Here is a 21,350-nt window from a genome sequence, read left to right on the forward strand (position 1 = left end):
CTACAGGCTCAATGTTCTGGAGGTAGAACCTGATCAAGGATACCAAGGAGTAGCAACATAGTTGTGAGTATATTTGCTTCATTTTGGCCATTAAGGTAGTAAATCCCCCTCTGAAAAGGGTTATCCAGGCCCCCTTAGAGAGGTTATTAGCAAGGTTAAATCCCAAGTATCTTATTGATGACACCCTTTCCAAAGGCTGGTCTCCCACCTTCCAATGAAAGGTTTTAGGATGTTTTTTGGTGGAGGAAATAGGACGTTAGAATTTTTACCATTAATTTTCAAATTATTTTGAACAGCATAGTGATGAATAGGGTCAATTCCCTGTGGAGGCCTATTGGGGTCTTATAAAAAAAAGAATTATGTCATTGGCAAAGGCCAACCAGTCTAGAATTAGTTTGCACATCTTTACCGTATCTGTAGTTCCTGCCTACCAGAGGGCTGCTATGTCTGCGACGTAAAGGTTGAAAAGGGTTGGAGCAACCACACAGCCCTGCCTAAACCACACAAATGAAAATGCTCCCTCCCTCGTCAACCTGACCCTTAAAGATGATTCACTATGCAACAATGCCAGGATTTGTGCCATTTTAAGTGGGACTTTCCACTGTAGAAGTTTGCTCCAGAGGGTCTCCTGACTTACTGTGTTGAAGGCGTTGGGCATGTCCATGGAGGCCATACCACCCCCTTTTTTACAGCTGAAGAGGGATGTGAAATATGGTGCCGTTTACGGAGGTCCCATACCAGATCGAAATCCCACCTGATGTTTAGAGAGAAGGTTGAGTTCCTTTACGCGATGGGAAAGGTCTCTAAGCAGAAGAGACGCAAAGATTTTACAGGATGCGTCTAGGAGGGTGATAGGTCTGAAGTTCTTCGGCTCAGACATGTCACCCTGTTTGTAGATGGATATAATGATGAATTGTTTCCAAGTGTATGGAATAATACCCTACTGATAAATACTCTTATAGAGTCAACAAAGGACCCACCCATAGTTCCGCTTCCTGCTTCAAGAGCATTTGCGGGATGCCGCGGGGGCTGGGGACACAGACTGCCTTGTCTTCCTATTTTCCAACCGAACATTACCCTCATCCGAGGGAAAACACCCCAATCCTTCTGGCCCATATTGAGGGACAAATACTTGCACTCATCACTAGGACAAGCACATTTATTCTGTAGATAGCCCAACCAAATGTGCTCTTGTATATCACACCCCTTGTCGACGACAGAACCATTTGAGGTTTGCTTTATATTTGACCAGAAATGTGCATAATTGTTTCCTGACAGTGTTTTTAATATCACCTGGTTGTCTGCTATATGGGCTTGTTTCCTACATTGGGTGACCTTGGTGTTATGACGGGCTTGGATTTGTTTCTTAGCAGCCACATATTGCGATGTCGAAAAAGACGCCGCTAGAAGGAGTCGCAAATCGTTGCTTTTGAGGTTCTTTGCCCGAGCGATGGAGCCATTATATTGATGAGTATGTTTTTTATCAAAATGTACCCATGGCTGCCAAACTGGCCAGACAAGAGTGTAATGTAGAATTAAAGTAGTCCACCGCAAAGTTGCTCCTCAAACACACCCCTGACTTTATCGTTTGATTAAGAATGCTGAGGAATTTCCTACAATTTGAGACATTCCATCTAACTGTCAGGCCAACTATGGCTGGTAAAGTAAATTCTGTAGCTAACTCAATTGGCGAGAACTCCAGACGTGTTACATCTTCCACGTCCACGTCCTCTACCTTACGAACTCCTAGGTTTCCCACAGACTCACTTTTCCACACACCCACATTACGTAGCCCCCGAGGCTTACCTCTGGGCGCGCAGACAAGGCGACACCAGTGCACTCGTAATGTCAGGGGGGTCCATGGCAGACTTGGTGTCCATCGCCCTTCTCTCCGTTGGCAAGGTAATTGGAGGTTCCCATTTGGCCGCAATCACCGTTGCCCATGTGGACCTGATCGTCACGTGAGGAGACCAAACGCAATCGGTATCACGTGACAACCCCCACGCCTCAACGTTCCTTGTTGAACATCACGTGACTTTCCCCAATGGTTTAAATGCATTCAGAAACACCGACACGGTGCTTCACAGCTGGTCTTTCTCTTGGACATTGCTACGCTTCAAATCTACCAGGAAACTTTTGGTTACTCAACAACGGTTTTGCTTAACGGATTGCTCTCTCTATGCCCTGAACTTGCCTTGAACTCTATCGGAACTCTTGGTTACTCGACAACGGTCTGCCTAACGGAGTGTTTTCTTAACCCTGAACTTGCCTTGATTAGCTCTGGAACTCTTGGTTTACTCGACCACGGCCTGATTAACGGATTTTCTCCATGAACCACGATTCTTTGGAGCCTGGGCCTATGGCCCTTCACTAGGCGTTCGCCTGATCAAGCACTTCAAATCCCAGTGCTTACCGTCATCAACCAGAGGTTGTGGAAACCTATCCTAACCTGAGTTCAGGTCCAATCACTCTCCTTCCTTTCCGGGTGGACCCACAGTACACATACAGTGCACATAGGTAAGAACGTTTAGTTTCTATTTCTAGATACCCTGTGAATTGCATTTCGCCCTGTACTAATCCCTCCTTGCCTTACAGCGCTCAAAGGGTCCTTCCGGCAGTTCCTGACTCCAGCCTCGACAAACTACCACACCTGTGGCTCCAAGGATTGCACAGGCAGTATTCATATAATTGCCTGTGTGGTACTTGGGGACGGAGGTATTCATATCTGCACGACCGGCAACTTTGTAACAAGACATAAGTGCAGAGTAAGTCAAAGAGGCAAGTGATCACAACAGGCTTGCAAGGGGGAGGAGACAAATGAATGGTCGATACTAATTTCTAGTACCTCTTGACTAAGTAAAAAAAGAACCCATTGAACCTTGTGAGGGCAGACAAATATCCAAGTCCGAATTGAACAGATTTAGCCAAGTGGTGGAAGGGTTTGAGAGCTCCAGTAGGGGACTAAAGGACCACATGTCTGATCTTGTGATCTACGAGCCTCAGCACAGCGGGCGTTAAAATCCCCCTCTACCAAGATGATCATAGTACCACTGGCCTTCGCCAAGCACCCCTCTAAAAGCCCATCCAGTCCTTTTGAAAAGGACTGGAGGACACACTTTCAGGGTTCAAATATGCATTAACAATAGAAAGTCATCAGGGGTATCCTTGAATGTAACGTTCACTGCCAAAAGACCTTCCAGGAGAGTAGGAACCTCGTAGTGACAGCACTTCATCCCCAAATCAATGGCAAGCCACGAAGGGGGCGGCCTCTAGGACCCCTAGTTGCCTTCTTGCAATAAGTGTGGAACCCCTGGAGCACAAAAGAATTCATGGCCATCGTTTCTTGGAGAAATACAACATTAGTCTCCGCCGCCCATGTTTGAAACCCCCTGGTTAAGTTGGAAAACCCACACACATTCCATGACACAAATTTGCACTCCCTATCCTAGAGCATGTTTTTTGACTGTCGGACCTTGGAAAACATATGTACCGCTGCCTCGAACCAGGACCAGTCCTTCAAGGCCATGGTCACGCTAGACAAACTTGTGCTCCAGGTTTTGGTACTCAGATCAGAGGAAATGGCTTGAGGAGTTGAGAAGTCAGCTAATGTTGTTGGGTAATGGAGATCAAAAAGGTTGCAGCCTACCACCTTCACCATTCCTCGATCCTTCCACACTTTTTGTGCTATCAGGTATGACTTGAAATGACAAACAGATCTGTTAGTTCCGGACTTGGGGAAAATCACACCCGTTATATCATCAGAACGTAGTGCGTGCAAGGACGGGATTTCCTGGAAACACCTCAGCATCTGTGATCCATTCATGGTTGGTTGGACATTGTCTCACAGGCTAAAGTTCCACCCCATAATGATCCCCTGAAAAGCATCATCCCTGGTTGTATCTAATGGACCAATATGTGTCAAGCCCACACGTCCCCGCACACGTTCTCACACTTCCCTTCAACAAGATCCTAGCCTCCGCTACAGAACTGACCCACGTGGCTGCCCGGGCCCTGGGTCTGCCACCTCTAAGCCCCCCTCCGTCCGCATTAGCGGTTCGCTCCCCCGGTGGGCAGAGGACTGCTGGGGCGCTGGAGAGGATGCCACGGGAGGGGCCACCGTGTGCATCCGGTGTGGCGACTCCCGTGGCGCCTGCACACGCAACGGAGGAAAGTTGTCTCATGTGGAACGCCCGGGGCACACCGTAATTCCAGGCATGCTATTGCCCAGTGCATTCAGACAGTAGCCACGCCCACTGCTGCTAAGAACCAACGTACCCGTTGCACTGCGTCAGTCACAGAATCACGTGACGCATCACGTGATCAACAGGCTCATGTGACAGAAGTTACAGGATAAAACAAACGCTACCCAGCAGTACAGCGCTTCTCAGCTGTTTCTTTACGGTGTGTGGTGTTCTGATTTGGATTCTTGTTTCTTCGTGCTACAGACCTCTGGACCTTGTTCTATGGACTCCTGATTGCCCTACCCCTTTTGTGCTACACCTTGGGATTGTTACTTCTGGTCTGACCTCGGATTAAACTACGGATTGCTCATGGACTGTTCTTTGTGTTCTATGCCAGCAGATTGATTTATTTGGTTTTGACCTTGGTTTGTTTACGGACTACTTACGGTTTTCCCTTTGGTATGGATCAGCTGACCTGGGTTTTGCATTCACTGTGACGTTCCATCAGTCACAAATCTCAAGCTACAGGTGGTTTCAGTGTGGTGTGAGGGCACTCACTTCTTCCTCCCAGTGCCCCCGTGTGTTGTATCGGCCCACTGAGGGAGCAGGTATTACCCCAATCGTTTAGGACACACTATCTCCTAACTTCTGGTAGGTGTACTTGCTTTTTCATACATATTACACCTTGCTTACCTTGTTGCCATCACCTAACTTGACCTTTTCCCTTGCAGCAGCCATCCGGAAACCTTGGGTATCCTGTTTCTCCCACCTGTGCCCTAATCTTCGAACAGCGAGTGCCTTTTTGTCTCGCTGTTGGCTGCTTAGGGACGGAGGTATCCCTGTTCCTCAAGACCCGCAAGTCTTGACAGACTGAGAAGCCCTTTATCGCTTGGAACATGGATCCCTCCAATGGGGACCCGGTGGCTGCTCTGGTCCAGGCCATCTCTGTCCTACGTTCTGATTTGGCTGCTGCAACTGCAGCAATCCACCAACGCCTCTACACTATTCAAAGCGAGCATCATGCTTTACCAGCTGACCCGGAATTTGGGGACCCCACACCTTCACCGAGTGCGCCCCCGCCCGGCACTACTCAGATCATTCTGCCCACTCCTTTTCCTTGGCCGCACTAGAAAAATTCCAGGGGCACCCCAGAAGATTCTGTACCTTCCTGAATCAGTGCAAGCTGCATTTCTTGTGTAAACCGCAGTCTTTCCCTGATTCAACAACAAAAGTCGCATTCCTGCTCTCACATTTAGGTGGTATTGTGGCCACTTGGGCCAATCCCTTATTAGAAAGCGACAGTTCAGCACTTTATGATTTTGATCTATTGGTAACAGAAATGACTAAAGCATTCGACATGAGACACAAGGCTCAATATAGGGATCTAGAGCTGCTCAATTTAACATAAGGGAATCCTCTCTCATCAACTACATAACCCGGAAGACAAAAAGGCAGTAGTCTTCTATAAAGGATTAAACTATGTCATGAAAGATGCTTTGGCGGTAGTCCCATCTCTGCCGGTCCTTTATCATAAACTTGTGGACTTTACCCTCCAGGTAGACGCTAGACGGTCCGAGAGGAGATCAGAGACAGACTTTTCTTCAGTCCCTTCAACGCTGACAGGATCTCAAGGAGAACCATGCAAATTGGGGGGGTCCGCCGTCCAATCACGCCTACAGAAAGGGAACGCAGGAGGACAGCTAATGCCTGTTTTTACAGAGGCCTTAATTGACACTATGTCAAGGAATGCCCTAGACGCCCTCGTCTCAAAACCCCGGGATTTCAGAAAGCTTGTCCCTGAATATGGGGGGCACAGATGAGCTGCAATCAGACCCCCATTTCACCCATACCAACACACACCGGTTTGAAACCCATAATGATACAGGCCAGTTTGTTCTTTGCTCCCGATACCATACTTTCAGTCCATCTTGTCATCGATTCTGGCGCCACGGGGAACTATATTGACAATGGTTTGGCTCTCTCTCTCAATTCGGGCCAAGCCACGGCCCAAACCGGTGCAAGCGGTGGATGGCATGGCGCTCATTTCAGGTCCTATCAAACAGCAGATTGTTCCCTTGTCCCTGGTAATCCAAGATACCCATAAGGAAACAATTGTCTTTGACCTGATCACTACTCCCATTTTGGTCTGATCCTTGGGATACCTTGGTTGCGTCTCTATAACCCTGTGATTGATTGGGCTTCCGGCCGACTGTACTTTGAGTCGCCTTTCTGTCAGACTAAGTGCCTTACGCAACCAGGAATGGTGGAGACACCCTCACAATTGTAAGGGGCAGTAGCCCGGCTTACGCAGGATGAACTGCCCCCGATGGATACTGATCCACCCCAACACATGGTGGGTACTATAGTTCCTGGGTTACCTAGTGTGTATCTTGACTACTTTGATGTATTCGATAAGGGCTGCGCAGAGGCCTTACCACCACACAGGCCTTACGATTGTCCTATCGATTTGGTGACAGACGCAGACATACCCAAGGGGAGAGTATATTCATTGTCACCTGTGGAAGAGCAAACACTCAAGGAATACATACAAAAAGCCTTAACACTAGGTCATATATGACAGTCAGCTTCACCTGCCGCTAGCCCAATATTCTTTGTACCAAAACGAGAAGGGGACCTACGTCCCTGTATTGACTATCGACCCCTGAATGCCATAACCATTAAGAACAGGTACCCCATACCTCTCATTGGCCCCCCTGCTAGACCGATTGACGCATGCCACTATATATACCAAGTTCGACCTCCAAGGGGCCTACAACCTAATTAGGATACACCAAGGCGATGAATGGAAAACGGCATTCTGTACGCGGTATGGGCTCTATGAATACACGGTCATGCCGTTTGGTTTGTGTAATGCACCTGCAACGTTCCAGCGGTTTATGAATTACATTTTTAGTGACATCATCGATGCATACATTGTCATTTACTTGGATGACATACTGGTGTTTTCACCCACTTTACAGGATCATGTGAGACATGTCCGTGAAGTACTCTCCAGGTTACGAGCCCACTCCCTCTATGCCAAACCCGAGAAATGTTTATTCCATGTAAACAGCGTAGAATTCCTGGGGTTCCACATTTCGCCTGGGGGTTTATCCATGAACGAATCCAAGATCTGTGCGGTATTGGACTGGCCTGTTCCCAACTCCCGCAAAGCTCTACAGTCATTCCTGGACTTAGCCAATTTTTACAGGCGATTCATATTTGGGTTTTCTGACATTGCAGCCCCCCCTTACTGCTCTCACCAGTCTTCAGGTACCCTTCATATGGTCTACAAAACAACAGGATGCCTTCGACAAATTCAAAGCCGCTTTTACCTCAACCCCGGTTCTCCAGCACCCAAATCCCGATCTTCCTTTTGTAGTAGAAGCCGATGCCTCTTCGTTTGCCATGGGGGGCCGTCCTATCCCAGACATGCCCAATTCTGGCCGTTTACACCCAGTGGCCTATCACTCCCGTAAATTCACCAATACAGAGACACACTACACGGTCACAGAAAAAGAACTACTGACCATCAAAGAAGCATTCCAGGTCTGGAGACACTATCTACTAGGAGCCACTCATCAAACAATAGCCTACTCCGACCACAGAAATCTACAGGACCTGGCCTCTTTGAAGTGTGTCAACAGCAGACAAGTTTGGTGGCACCTGTTTTTTGCTGCCTACGACTTTGTCATCAACCATAAGCCAGGAACTACACACCGAAAAGCTGATGCTCTTTCTCGTTCCCCAGGGGGCGTTTCTCTCCCAGTTTTTCCTGAGTCGGTCTTCGATAAGAAGCATGTAGTATACTTATGCACCACTTCTTCGAGCCTACTACACACTATATGTCAGTGGACTGAATCACATCCCGAGCAAGTATCGGATTGGGGTTTGGTGTTACGTGACGGTCTTCCCTACTATCAAGGCAGGCTTTTTCTACCAATCACAGAGTCACGCAATTTAGCTCTTGAGTGGTCCCATGACGATCCCATTAATGGCCACCCCGGACAAAGACGCACTCTAGGCTTACTGCACCGTTGGTGTTGGTGGCCCTCGATGAGGGCAGACGTTAATGCTTATGTCAACACCTGTTCTATTTGTGCACAGTGCAAAAATAGGAAGGGACGTCCTCTTGGCCTACTCCAACCACTACCCGTACCCCCGAGACCATGGAATACTCTCACTATAGACTTTGTTACCGACCTGCCCAGAATCAAGGGGTTTGACACCATTTGGGTGGTGGTTGACTCGTTTACAAAAATGCCCCGTTTTGTCCCTTGCGCAGGCATACCCTCAGCACCCAGATTAGCAGAGATGTTATTTCGGGAGGTGTTTTGTTTTTTTTGGGTTACCCACGGTCCTTATTTTGGATCGCGGTACCCAGTTCACGTCCAAATTCTGGAAAGCCCCCACCAGTCTACTAGGGATAGATGCCGTTATTCCTCTGCCTACCATCCAGAGACGGATGGGCAAACGGAGAGAGTGAACCAAGTAATGGAACAGTATCTACGTTGCCTCACCCTGCAAAACCAGCAATCTTGGTTTCAACTCATACACCTGGCGGAATTCGCCTACAACAATGCACCACATTCCTCTCTGGGTACTTCCCCTTTCTATTCCTTGTATGGACAGAATCCTCGCACCCTGCCACTACCGGACCTGTCCAGTCCGACTGTGCCTGCAGCCATTGCTTGTGTCCGTAATATGTCCCTGGTCCATGCACAAACATTCACGCACCTCCTTGAGGCACAGGAAAGCATGAGGATAAAGGCTAATAAGAAACGGGCTCCTGTGCCATCCTACGCCCCGGGGGATAGGGTGTGGCTCTCCAACAGACACTTGCAACTGCCTGGCTCTCGCAAGGTCTTGCCCCGTTTTGTGGGTCCGTACAAGGTCCTATGCGTGGTGAATCCGGTGGCCTTTAGGCTGTCTCTACCTCCTGCTTGGAAGATACACCCTGTCTTCCATTCTTCCCTGCTTAAACCTTGCCCAGTTGCCTCTAGATTGTCTGTTCCCCCTTCTCCAGTGGTGTGCGACAGCTCTGTGGAGTATGAAGTCAATGCTATTTTGGGTTCCCGTATTTCTAGGGGTAGCTTGTAATACCTGGTGGGTTATGGCCCTGAGGAGAGGTTGTGGAAGTTGGCATCCGATGTCCATGCGCCCTTGTTGGTGTCCCGATTTCACCGAGAGCACCCATCCTGCCCACGGGGTCGTGGACCCTTGGGGGGGATTCTGTCACGCCCACACGTCCCCGCACACGTTCTCACACTTTACTTCAACAAGATCCTAGCCTCTGCTACAGAACTCACCCACGTAGATGCCTGGGCCCTGGGTCTGCCACCTCTAAGCCCCCCCTCTGTCCGCATCAGGGGTTCGCTCCCCCGGTGGGCAGAGGATTGCTGGGGTGCTGGAGAGGATGCCACGGGAGGGGCCACCGTGTGTATCCGGGGTGGCGACTCCCGTGGCACCTGCACACGCAAAAGAGGAAAGTTGCCTCATGTGGAGCACCCGGGGCACACCATACTTCTAGGCACGCTATTGACCAGTGCATGCAGGCACTAGCCACAGCCACTGCTGCTAAGAACCAACATACCTGTTGCGCTGCATCAGTCACAGAATCACGTGACGCATCACGTGATCAACTGGCTTACGTGATGGAAGTTACGGGCTAAAACAAATGCTACCCAGCAGTACAACGCTTCTCAGCTGTTTCTTTACGGCGTGTGGCGTTCTGATTTGGATTCTTGTTTCTTCGTGCTACAGACCTCTGGATCTCGTTCTACGGACTCCTGTTTGCCTTACGCCTTTTGTGCTACACCTTGGGATTGTTACTTCTGGTTCTGACCTCGGATTAACTACGGATTGCTCACGGACTGTTCTTTGTGTTCTACGCCAGCAGATTGATTTATTTGGTTCTGACCTTGGATTGTTTAGGACTACTTACGGTTTTCCCTTTGGTATGGATCAGCTGACCTGGGTTTTGCATTCACTGTGACGCTCCATCAGTCACACATCTCAAGCTACAGGTGGTTTCAGTGTGGTGTGAGGGCACTCACTTCTTCCTCCCATTGCCCCTGTGTGTTGTATCGGCCCACTGAGGGAGCAGGTATTACCCCAATCGTTTAGGACACACTATCTCCTAACTCCTGGTAGGTGTACTTGCTTTTTCATACATATTACACCTTGCTTACCTTGTTGCCATCACCTAACTTGCCCTTTTCCCTTGCAGCAGCCATCCAGAAACTTTGGGTATCCTGTTTCTCCCACCTGTGCCCTAATCTTCGAACAGCGAGTGTCTCTTTGCCTTGCTGTTGGCTGCTTAGGGACGGAGGTATCCCTGTTCCTCACGACCCGCAAGTCTTGACAATATGCTTCGCTGGCGTCAGCACAGGCTCTTTCAGTATAGAGGTAGACTCTTCACCGGAAATCGGCACCTGAGGAGTCGGCGCCGTGATTTCCAGTGCGCCTTGCTGAGTGGCCATGGGAATCACGTTGCTCGTCTGCTCCTGGGCTACGTTAGATGGAATAGAATTGCCCAGGAACAATTCCATCTCACTTTTAGTGGTTTTCTTCCTCTCGGGACTCCATAGTTGGGGAGTGGCATCCTCAGTTATGTCCTGAGACATGAGGGAGGGTGTTGCAGATTCAAGAGCCAGGTCCTTAACTGTGTCCCCTCCTGAGTGAACCTGAGAATTTTGAAACCTTTTGCCGCTTGTTCAGGTTGGTAGCCGGAAGTTTTTTGTCTTGTTCCTCTTTTTTTCTTTTGTTGCATTGTTTTCTTGTCTTTTTGTTGTTGTGGGCCCTCATGGGAGTTGGGAAAAGACAGGTCCTCAGCATCCTGCTGCTCCCTCTCGATGACTACCACTTAACTATCGCCTGCAATCTGTGATAAGGCCTCCTCCCACTGTTGGAAGTCCACAAGCACTGTCGGGGTGTCTGGCGTGACGCTATGTTCCAAGTTGGAGGATAATAGTTTTTACGAAGCAAGTGGTTCAGGGGCTTCCCAGACGTCCTCATCAATGCATAGACACTCAGGAGCGATAGGCCCCATTTGAAAGTTTTAATAAGAAGAGGTGCAACGCAGAAGTTTAGAACCTTCCAGTAAAAGGGCAACATTAAAGTCAAGTTTGCCCAGCTTCCATGAGACGTCCTGAGTAATGTCATCAATGTTATCATATAGCCTGAGCATGGATTCAAGTACCTGGTGGAGTGCCGAAATCAGTGCAGGCCACATCTAGTGAATCTCAGGTAGTATCATAGAATTTCTCCTAGTTTGCATATTACTGGGTGTGAAGAAGTCCCCATTAAGAGGCTGTTTAATGAGGGATTTCGGGATGGGATTGACCATATTTGGTAAAGTCCGCGGACTTAAGAGGAGGTCCTTCAGATGAGCAGTTGGTCTGGACCCCAAGGAGTACAACCTATAGTCTCTGTTAGTTATCCCCTCTACGTTTTCACAGTCTTTCAAAAGAATCATCCAGTATCATGGAGTTGTTCAAAGCTGTCAATGGAGTGGCTTGTGACCCAGAGTGCTCCAAAGGCTCCCCTGCCCCGAGTAAACCAGCCGCAGGCCACCCACCTCTGCGACAGTCCAAGATCCAAGCGCACAGGAGTGGAGTTCCACCAAACAGTGCAGTGGTTTGCCCATTAGAAGTCGAACTGATGAAGGGCGGAATAGCTTTCTCCTTTGGAGGTTGTATAACAGGCAAACTAAAGGACCCAGTACTTGGAGCAGGTCTGGCCACTACTTGGGAGAAAAAGGGGATGGGGATGGCATTTTGTAACAATTGACGGTGCACATCCTTTCCGTTACCTCTAGAACTGTGTGGGATAATACCCCACCAAACTGCCCTCTGAAGCAGACAGTGCCTTCCCAATCTCCCTTTCTTTGAGGGCTGCTAAACCCTTCTCAGTGATTAACAGCCTCCCATTCCGCAGCTTTGGATGGGCATGGCTGTGAAAACTCTACCACTGACTTCACACAAAAGGCACACAACACTGTGCGCACCGTGAAGCCGATGGTGAAAAGGCATAGGCACGGCACACATCAATCGCCCAAAAGACCACTTGTGCTCCGCGCAGCACTTATGATTTTATGCACACTGTGCGCTCCGGGTGCAGGTAGCTCCTCCCACTGAGGTGAAAGGAGTAGACAGACTCCAAGATTGAGAGCAAAGTTAAGTAATGGAAGAAAGATCCCTCATTGGATGCGCTGTGAGCCGCACCATAGTCTGCCACAGAAAGCAAGTTGCACAGCGTGAGAGACCAAAAGACCAATTGGCGCCACTTGTGCTCCACTTGAGATGAAGGATTTTGAAATCTGCATTGGAGGAACTGGGTACAATCGATAAAAAGGAACAAAAGACTATCAGGTATGTCAAGCCCGGCCGCGGAGCTGAACGCAGCCATCAGAGGAAGCAGTTATAGCACATCTCCAATGCAAGAGATTCAAATCCTACTGGCAGACCAGCGGGAGGAAGACACCGAAAATGCCGGCAAGCAGCTGTGCGAGTTCTCCGTTGGGTCTGTCGGTGCAGACCCGAACACACGACCGAGAGAGGGAAGCAAGCTCGGCTGTGTGCAGAGATGCTGAGCTGCAGATCCTGATGAGGAGAGAAGCCTGAAGAGCTGACAGTGCTGATCCCGGTGTTAGGTCACCCTCTAGCCTGGCTACATACAACCTAGTGTTATACAATTTGCTGTTTTCAGCCTGGTTGTTCTGTATTAAGTACCCATACTATACTATCACTTGTCACTATAGGTGGTGGTTACACACTGATATTAAAGCACTACTATGTTTTAAGCAACGTATATCTACAAATCAGTTGCTAATTCAGTTACATTGAGGATCTTGTTAAGACTAAAGACTAACTACCCTTAATGTACTGTACCTTCTATTTTCTATAAAATCAAAAAATTACAAATGCATGATTTTGAAATGCATCCAACAGCAAAATAAAATAAAAGCTGTATGATTTACATCTATTATTGCCTGAATTTCTCATTTTCCAAAGTACTACTATATTTAGAGTGTTCTTGCATGCATGTGACTTAATAAAATAAGTCTAGGCCTACTGCAGTCAATAAGTAGACCACAGAACTTCAGACCTCATAGCAAACCCCCTTTCTGTGTACCTAGTGCTGATCCCGGTCCCAGGAAGCAGATCTGGTTCACTTAAAGATAGATTGCCTGGGGGACAATCCAGGGGCCTCTTTAAGAACGGGAGACAGTAACCATGGACTAACGTGTGCAGTGCCCAAGCATCCGAAGTAATGCTTTGCCATTCATCCAAATGCTGTGTTAGTCTGCCTCCCACTACCGTCCTGCAGAGGAGGTTTTATTGCTGTGGCTACTGCAGAGAGCAAAGAAGCAGAGGCTCTGCTGGTAGTTTTACCTACATGATCTCATCCACCACAAGGTAATTTTGTCCTCTCTGAGACATGTACCCCCTTGTTCTGCGGAATGAAGAATAGTACCGAAAGGAAGGACCCCTCCAAACTTGAGAGGCCGAATGGCTTTGTTGTGGTTGATGAATCGCTGATCCAAGTGACTTAGCCACTGCTTTGATGCCTGCAGCTTCTTCAAACTCTCATCTGCTTTTGTGCCAAATAGTTGTGAGCCAATAAAGAGCACGTCGAATAGCCTTGCCTGAACATCAGGGTATATCCCTGACTTGCACAGCTGTGCAAATCTTCTGGCAACAGTGCCCACTGCCACAGAGCGGCTCACACAATCCGAGGAGTCTAATCCTGATTGCAATGACTGACACATTGCGCCCTTCCCACCCTGGACGATGTTGAGAAATCCTTCTCTTTCTTCTCCTTCAGTGATATGCTGTGCAGCCTGGGCAACCACATCCCACAAAGTATAAGAAAACCTAGCCAGAGCACACGTAGCATTAATGGCCTTCAGGGCTATGCTTCCTGCAGAAAACACCCTCTTTCTTAGGGCATCAAATCTCTTATCATCCCTAACAGGAGGGATTGTGAGATAGGTTGCCACATTCGAGGTACACATGGCCGCTTGCACGCCAGACTCTCCAGAGAAGGATGCCTAGAAAGAAACTCTGGGTTAATTGCTGAAGGCCTGTACTATCTTGTCAGGTGTTTAGTAACTGCAGGTGTGGTGTCTAGCTTTTTCTAATTTTCAAGGATCCTGTTGATCATCCTTTTCACTCTGTCCAACAGGTCGACCCCAGACCAGGTTCTCTGCCACCTTACCCATGACGACCTGTAAGAGCCATCAGCATAACCAGCTGAATCCGGGGAAGAAAACTCCACTTCTGGTGAAGTGTCCAAGCCACTTGTATCCTTTAAACAATCAATTAGGTTAAGCAACTTAGACGCATCTAAAATGAGTTCTTTGGTACATTTGGAGTACCATACTCCATTCGAAAAGGAGGATTGTCCTGTTCCTCTGCTTTCTCTTCCTCAAAGATAGAGCCCCTAGTCTTGAAAAAGTCCTTCTTAGACAAGGGCTTAAAACTCAGAGGGTTCTGACGAAATCGATGGTTTCGACGTTGAAGGCCTCGACGTCGAAGAACTTGCCCTCAACTCCTTCCACCGAGCAGAAGGATGTGACTTCAACTTCTCTTGAGTCGTCGAATCTGTCAACGCCTCTTGAAGACGCTTCTCGGACTCCCTTCCCAGGCACTTAGGAACACGAGTAGCAGTCTTCACCGACTCCCTGTTGGTCTTACAAGGCACAATAGGGTCAGAAGCCTTTTTAAGTTCCTTTGAAGTGCCGGGAGGGGCCGCCTTTGGGAACACTGCAAGCATCTGGAGGCGGAATAACTCCCAATCAGCTTTAGATGGCGATTTGCTTGGGGAACTTACCCTTTCTCTTTCGGGTGAGGAATCCGACAATGATGGGAAGCAATGACGTCTTTTCTTCGTTTTTTTATGAGAAGACAATAGCGAATGCTGTGAATCACTCCTCGACCTGGAGCGCTTATAATGTTTAGAGCGCTTCTTAGCTCTCTGAGGTGAGATGTCCCTCAAGCTTTTTTTCGTCCGACGATCTCTTTTTTGATGGGGTGGTAGAAAGGAGATTTAGATGGTGGTCAACCTAGGGCAAGCTACCCTTCTTCTCCTTCAAGGCCTTGACAGACATCGACTGGCAAGATCCACAGTCATCAACCTTATGGTCCATCCCTAAACACCAGAGGCATATCCCTGTGCGGATCTGTAATCAACATTTTCAATCCAGAGTGCGCACACCATTTGAATCCGGTTTTCGGATTAGACATATCTCGAGATTGTGAGAAAAACCAGTTGGAAATTGCTGAGGTGATCAAAATGATCTAAGTGCAGTGCCACGGAAAAACGGAACTGAAGCAACGTGCGAGGTGTGTGCTATTTGTACCAGTGTGAACATCACAGCTGAGTGCAGGAAGGGAGACGATGAGGGGCCTAGAATCGACGTTGCATGGCTCCCTCTGCTGTCGAAAGGTTTCCAAAGCTACAAGCAGGATATCGAATATATCAAAGACGAGGAATCCATGGGAGGACACGATGCATTAGAATGGACATAGGAAAATTTTGTTTCTATTAAAGTCAAAAAGGCAAGCATTATCTGCCCCTTTTCTGTAAACAGAAAGGGCTGGCGCAGGGTGCTTTTTGTATTGACAAACAAGTTGCGATGATGCTGTGACTCTTGTGTACAGTTGTTCGATTAACAATGATGGCAGATTGCCTGCTATATGATTTAAGCTTCCCTCCCTAGGTGACACTGAAGGTTGCCCTTTCTTTCGGGTTCGGAGGTGAAGTGCTCATGAAGAGGGGTGAAAGATCATGGGCTCATGGGGAGGCTGACGTTTATGAGCATATTGCAGTGAGAAATGGTATTTCCGGGTTACAGTTCTAGTTGGTGGAAATGCATAGTGATTCTTGTTCCTCAGAAATGTACATTCTCATCCAAGAAGGAGGATGGGGCCGTGCCTGTTGTATGAGTTAAGGGCCTGGAGGATATCAAATGACATGTTTTCTTATAAACTACGCGATTTCCAAGGGTGTGATGCGAAATGTAGTTACAGTTATTACGTTTTAAAATTGTGCAGCTTGGATTTCAATAAATGAAAGGGAACCATACTACTGCTCATCTGTACACTTTTTTTTTTTTTACAGAAATCGATGGAGTTAAACCAATAAATGCATGTCGTTCGGCAGCACTCAATGGTCATGCTTAAACAAATCTAGAAGAGACTTTTGGGCTTGTATTTAAGTCGTGAAATTAGCACAATCTCAAAAAGCATCGTGTGGGCCTAGTTGGTTAGGCACTCTAAAAAGGATGTCATGAGATGGAATACTTGCAGTTTCAGATCTTTAAATGCTTCAATGTGTTTTAATTCTGCTCTTGTAAATATTTCTTATCAAAATATACAGAATACAAATGAAATACTGATAATTGTGTGCAAGGGAGGCTATGTCCTTTTGCTATGTCCGCGGACGATACCCAGCTCATTTTCAGGCTACCCTCAGCCTCCCCCTCTCCTTCCCTCATCTCTGACTGTCTGTCTGCTATCCAGGAATGGTGTGCCGCCAATGACCTCTGCCTTAATGCCAGTAAGACTGAGATTCTACTCATCGGTACACCCACTCCCTCCTTCCCTGCAGCTCTCTGGCCTGCCTCCCTTGGCCCCCTCCCTGCTCCTACCTGCAATGCAAAAAACCTTGGGGTCATCTTCGACTCCACACTCTCCTTCTCTCCTCATATTTCTGACGTCGCTAAGAAGTCACACTACCAGCTGCACCTCCTCAGAGGTATTCTTCCCTTCCTCTCCTTCCCCCAGAAGCTCACTGTCTCCCGAGCCCTGGTTCTCTCGAAGCTGGATTACTGTAACAGCCTCTACCTTAATCTGCCTGCCTCCACTCTCCGCCCTCTGCAACTCATACAGAACAGAACTGCGAGACTTGTCCTTGGCCTCAAGCCCAGGGACCGTATCTCTCCAGGACTGAAATCTCTACACTGGCTCCCAGTGGCTGCGAGGATAAAGTTCAAAACCCTCTGCATTGTCCACAAGGCCTTCTGGGGCCTTGGTCCTAAATACCTTCAACTCTCTCTTCCCAAATATCTTCCTTCCCGAGCCCTTCGCTCATCCGCCTCCAACTCCCTCAGGGTCAGCCGCTTCTCGAAGCAACGAGTTGGGGGTAGATCTCTCTCCGCGGCAGGGGCCTCCCTCTGGAACAGCCTTCCTGCCTCCCTGAAACTTGAGGAGAACCATCTCCGGTTCCGGAAGCACCTCAAAACCTTCCTCTTTGCCTCTGCTTTCTCTCTCCCTCTCCCTTGCTGTACAGCTAATATTCTTCACTGAAACTGCACTGATTCTGCAACTGGACCACTCTTAACGGCCTCGGTCCTGGGCCCAGCCACTCTCCACTTGCACTGATGCCCTGGAACCCCTCTGCACTGCGGGACTGTCTCTGTATCCCTACAGCCCCCCCCCCTTTTCCAGCACTTGTTCTGCACTTACCTTGCACTTGCCACCAGCTGGCCCTATTTATTTATTACTTTACGCCACTTACCTTGTACTGCACTTCCCCCCCCTCCCCTTCCCCTTGCACTTTTCCCCCTCCCCCACCCCTGCACTTGCGCGATCTGAATGACACCTGGCCTAGTAGGATCGCTGTCTGTCTCCCCTTGTTTCCTCCCCTCCCTGCCTCGTCGCGCCTTGAAACACCTGTGTATAGGCGCGTTACAAATGTCATATCATATCATATGTCAGAATGAGCTCTGCATGTTTCTGGGACACTAATTACACTTTTACTCATGTAACAGCCACCTCGTCTCTTAACAGCATTGCACCTTTTAACACTTGAGATCCAAGAAAAAAACCGTAAAGAAAAGGTTTAAAATACAAATTTCACAAAGATGTATTACCAACCTTGGCCATCGGGCACCACCCGGTTGGCTATCCCGAATGCCAGGGCTTCTTGTGCATCAACAGAGCGCCCTGTTAAAATGAGATCTAGTGCTCTGGATAATCCGATCAGCTTGGGCAGTCTAACAGTTCCACCATCAATTAAAGGGACACCTGAAAAGGAATAACAACTATTAGCACATGGAGATCGTTTTTGACCTCCTCTAAGCCAATCAGAATTCTCAGGGTGCAGTAAATAACTACTAATGTTGCCTGCATTCTGACTTCACAAGCAGATAGGTTAACCACAATACAATTTCCATGAAAGATGTCTTTCAACAAGACACTTCCTCTCAAGGAGGGCCTGTTTTTCACTGCAACATCCATTTAACCTACGAAAGAGAAAGCTAAAGCATGGACAAATGCTTCAAATTGTTTACTTCTACATGATCCCTAATGCACAGACATGTTAAATCCTCTCCAGGTTAACCAAGTTCGTAACTGAAATGCTTAACTTACTACAAACTAAAACTACATTTAATTTACCGAGTTTGTCCATTTACTTTCTCATTACCAAATAAAAACTCCAAAACATGATTTCCCAGTACAACTATGTGCTGATAGCCTTATAGACCTTGTGAGGAGTCATTAGTGCTTCCCAACTTATGGCCCTCGGCAGAAGGTTTAGAATGCAGTCAATGATCACTACTATTGACTCAATTCATAACATTTGTAGACATATATATGTGTCTGAATTATTTATAAAGTTCTGCTAGGGTGACACAGATGGTTTCACGTTCCTGATGTACAATCCCACCGCACAATTCTGGACAAAAAAAAAAACAGTTTATTCTTAAAACTCTGAATTTATTTAAAAGAAATGTAATCAATGGTCTACGGCTTCATACCCAGGAAATCACTACAAGGTTACGGGTCTAAAAACCATTGGGCAGTAAAACGAGTTTTAACTGCCTATATGAATCTCTGTACTGGTTCTCACACAAGCATTCATTTCCCTAATCAATTCTATATATATTATATTAACAAATACTAGGCATTCTAAATACACTGCTTCCATGATTGCTTCTCTTGAAGCAATATAGTATACCTCAATGATAACATTGCCAGTTAATAGCCAATGTGTCAACAGATTCATGTAGAAGCATTTCAAAATTGATCAAAATACTTGATATTCTCCAGTATCAAAAAAAGTATGTATTGGAGGAAAAGGTACTTGAACAAATGGCGTTCATAAGCACATATTAATTCTACTTGGCTCCCTGCATGAGTGTGGGGATGTGAATGTATAGGCGATGTGCAAGTTATTTTAACGTAGTGTGTTAAGTCAGACTCAATAGACGGACAAGAGGTCATGTTTTGTACCTAAGAGTTTATTGCCAACAAAAAGTATACCTATCCTTATGCCTACTTCTACAATGGTTCTTGGCCCGGTCTAAGGAAAATGATAGAGTGCTCGTCAAATGTCTTACAACAAAAAGCATTCCTCCGTCCAAACACTATTCTACCTATGGTGTGTCCCTACCACTATTATAGAAGATTAACATTAACTAAACTAGAAAGGTCTATAAGGGCCTTTTTCGCTTAATCTTGGCAGTGGTGGCTAGTTTCTGAGCACCACCCAGATATTCTCTGGATTTTCTACGGCCAGGTGCCTGATTACTCAGTTGAAAAGTGTCTCTTGTGACCATTCCTCTATTCTCGTCACGTCTCCCAGGTGGGAGCCCTTTTCTGCGACGCTGGGCTGGTGGGATCGTGGTGTAATATTCCCCCTAGGGGTGGTTTAAGTTGGGTTGACCTCAGGGGGGAGGGTTTCCCCGCTTGAGAATAAGGACAACCACTTGGGGTACAGCACATTAAGTCACAACCCATCCCCATATTCCCTAGTCCCACCTGCAACCCTTCCTCAATAATAAAAACAGTGTGTTGCTATAGAACAGTGAATAAAGCCGAGGTAGGTAGTGCCAGGATGAAGAATATCATAAGAGACATGTAGAGTACTACCTTGGCAAGTACTGAGACGAGGTGTGCTGAAGGAACCAGGAAGAGTGGTCGTTGGAACGTGAGGAAACTTTCTGGTGATCAGCGGAGGAGTGTTCAAACAAGCAACATAAAAAGAAAGAGAAGCCGGAGAGGAAGATGGTAAATCTCGGAAGAACAAACCTGTGAGAACGAGACAGGACTGCCGCTGCAGGTTCACAGTAGAAGAAAATGGGTGTATATATGTGACCTCAAGAATCGCTTCGCTAGAGGTACCAGTGCACGAAGGATCATGAAAGTGACTGTCGGTGAGTGGAGCTCTGAGCAGGAGACGGAGCCGAACTCAGAGGGCATCAAATGCCATAGAGCGCAATACTCACTAGAACGCTCGAGACGCTCACGGAGTGAACGAAGCAGAAGCAAGTCGCCTGGAGCAAGTCGCAATAGGCCTAGCGAGATCATTTGTCCTGTCCTCCCATTTGTCTCCCCTCCCTAGCTTGGTTGCACCTGAAACACTTGTACATAGGAGCATTAGAGATGACCAATCGCCAATCAATATGAATGTCGCCAGGCCTAGTACCGTAGTTTATTGTTCTGTATGTCCTTTCCCCCACACTCCCTTCTCTCCCCACTCTTTGTCATGCACTTGCACTAGCTGACAAGTCGTTAGGCCTAGTACGGCAGTTTATTGATTCTATGCTCCCCCCCACCCCCTCTCTGCTGTCATGCACTTGCACTAGTAGAAATGCCTCAGGCCAAGTAGGCTAGTTATTTTTGTTAGATCATTCGGAAACTTCAAGGCCTAAGAATGACTATGTTTTTCTTTGTTCCTTTCCCGCCTTGAAGCACTTCACTTGTGTATAAGTCCTAACCTGTCGCTCCTTTTAACTCTGAGTAACCTAATGACTTATACATGTCCCATTAAAGTGTGAGTGGAGGGATTGCCCTCAGAATTTAGGTATACATTCTATTTTGATGGGGTATGGGTGGTCAGAAAGTTCTGACCACTCCTTACCCCCATCTGCACTTAATTTATGAAGACAACTTTGTTATTTAACTGCTACAAACTAACACTACATTTAATTTACTGAGTTTGTCTATTTACTTTCTCATTATTAAAATACGTTGTTTACTTCACTACCAAAACATGATTTCCCACAGTGCCACTATGTGTTAATAGCCTTATAGATGTTGTGAGGGGTAATTCCCCAACTTATGGCCCTTAGCAGAATGGTTAGAATGCACTCAATGACTACTGGTACTGACTATTCTTAACATTTCTAGATATATAAATGTGTCTGAATTATTTATA

General features: G+C 47.3%; 1 protein-coding gene across 2 annotated transcripts in view; it reads right to left on the reverse strand.

Moving 5' to 3' along the window:
• Positions 1–21,350, reverse strand: part of LOC138481372 (enoyl-CoA hydratase EchA19-like) — a 501,182-nt gene that overhangs the window by 24,915 nt on the left and 454,917 nt on the right. For both annotated transcript variants that reach the window (XM_069613495.1, XM_069613494.1), the window contains one exon: positions 18,065–18,214. In XM_069613495.1, the coding sequence (XP_069469596.1) occupies positions 18,065–18,214 (150 nt within the window). The remainder of the gene's footprint in view (positions 1–18,064; positions 18,215–21,350) is intronic.

Source organism: Ambystoma mexicanum, chromosome 5p (assembly GCF_040938575.1).
Source record: "Ambystoma mexicanum isolate Mex_15411 chromosome 5p, UKY_AmexF1_1, whole genome shotgun sequence".
Classification (NCBI taxonomy): Eukaryota; Metazoa; Chordata; class Amphibia; order Caudata; family Ambystomatidae; genus Ambystoma; species Ambystoma mexicanum.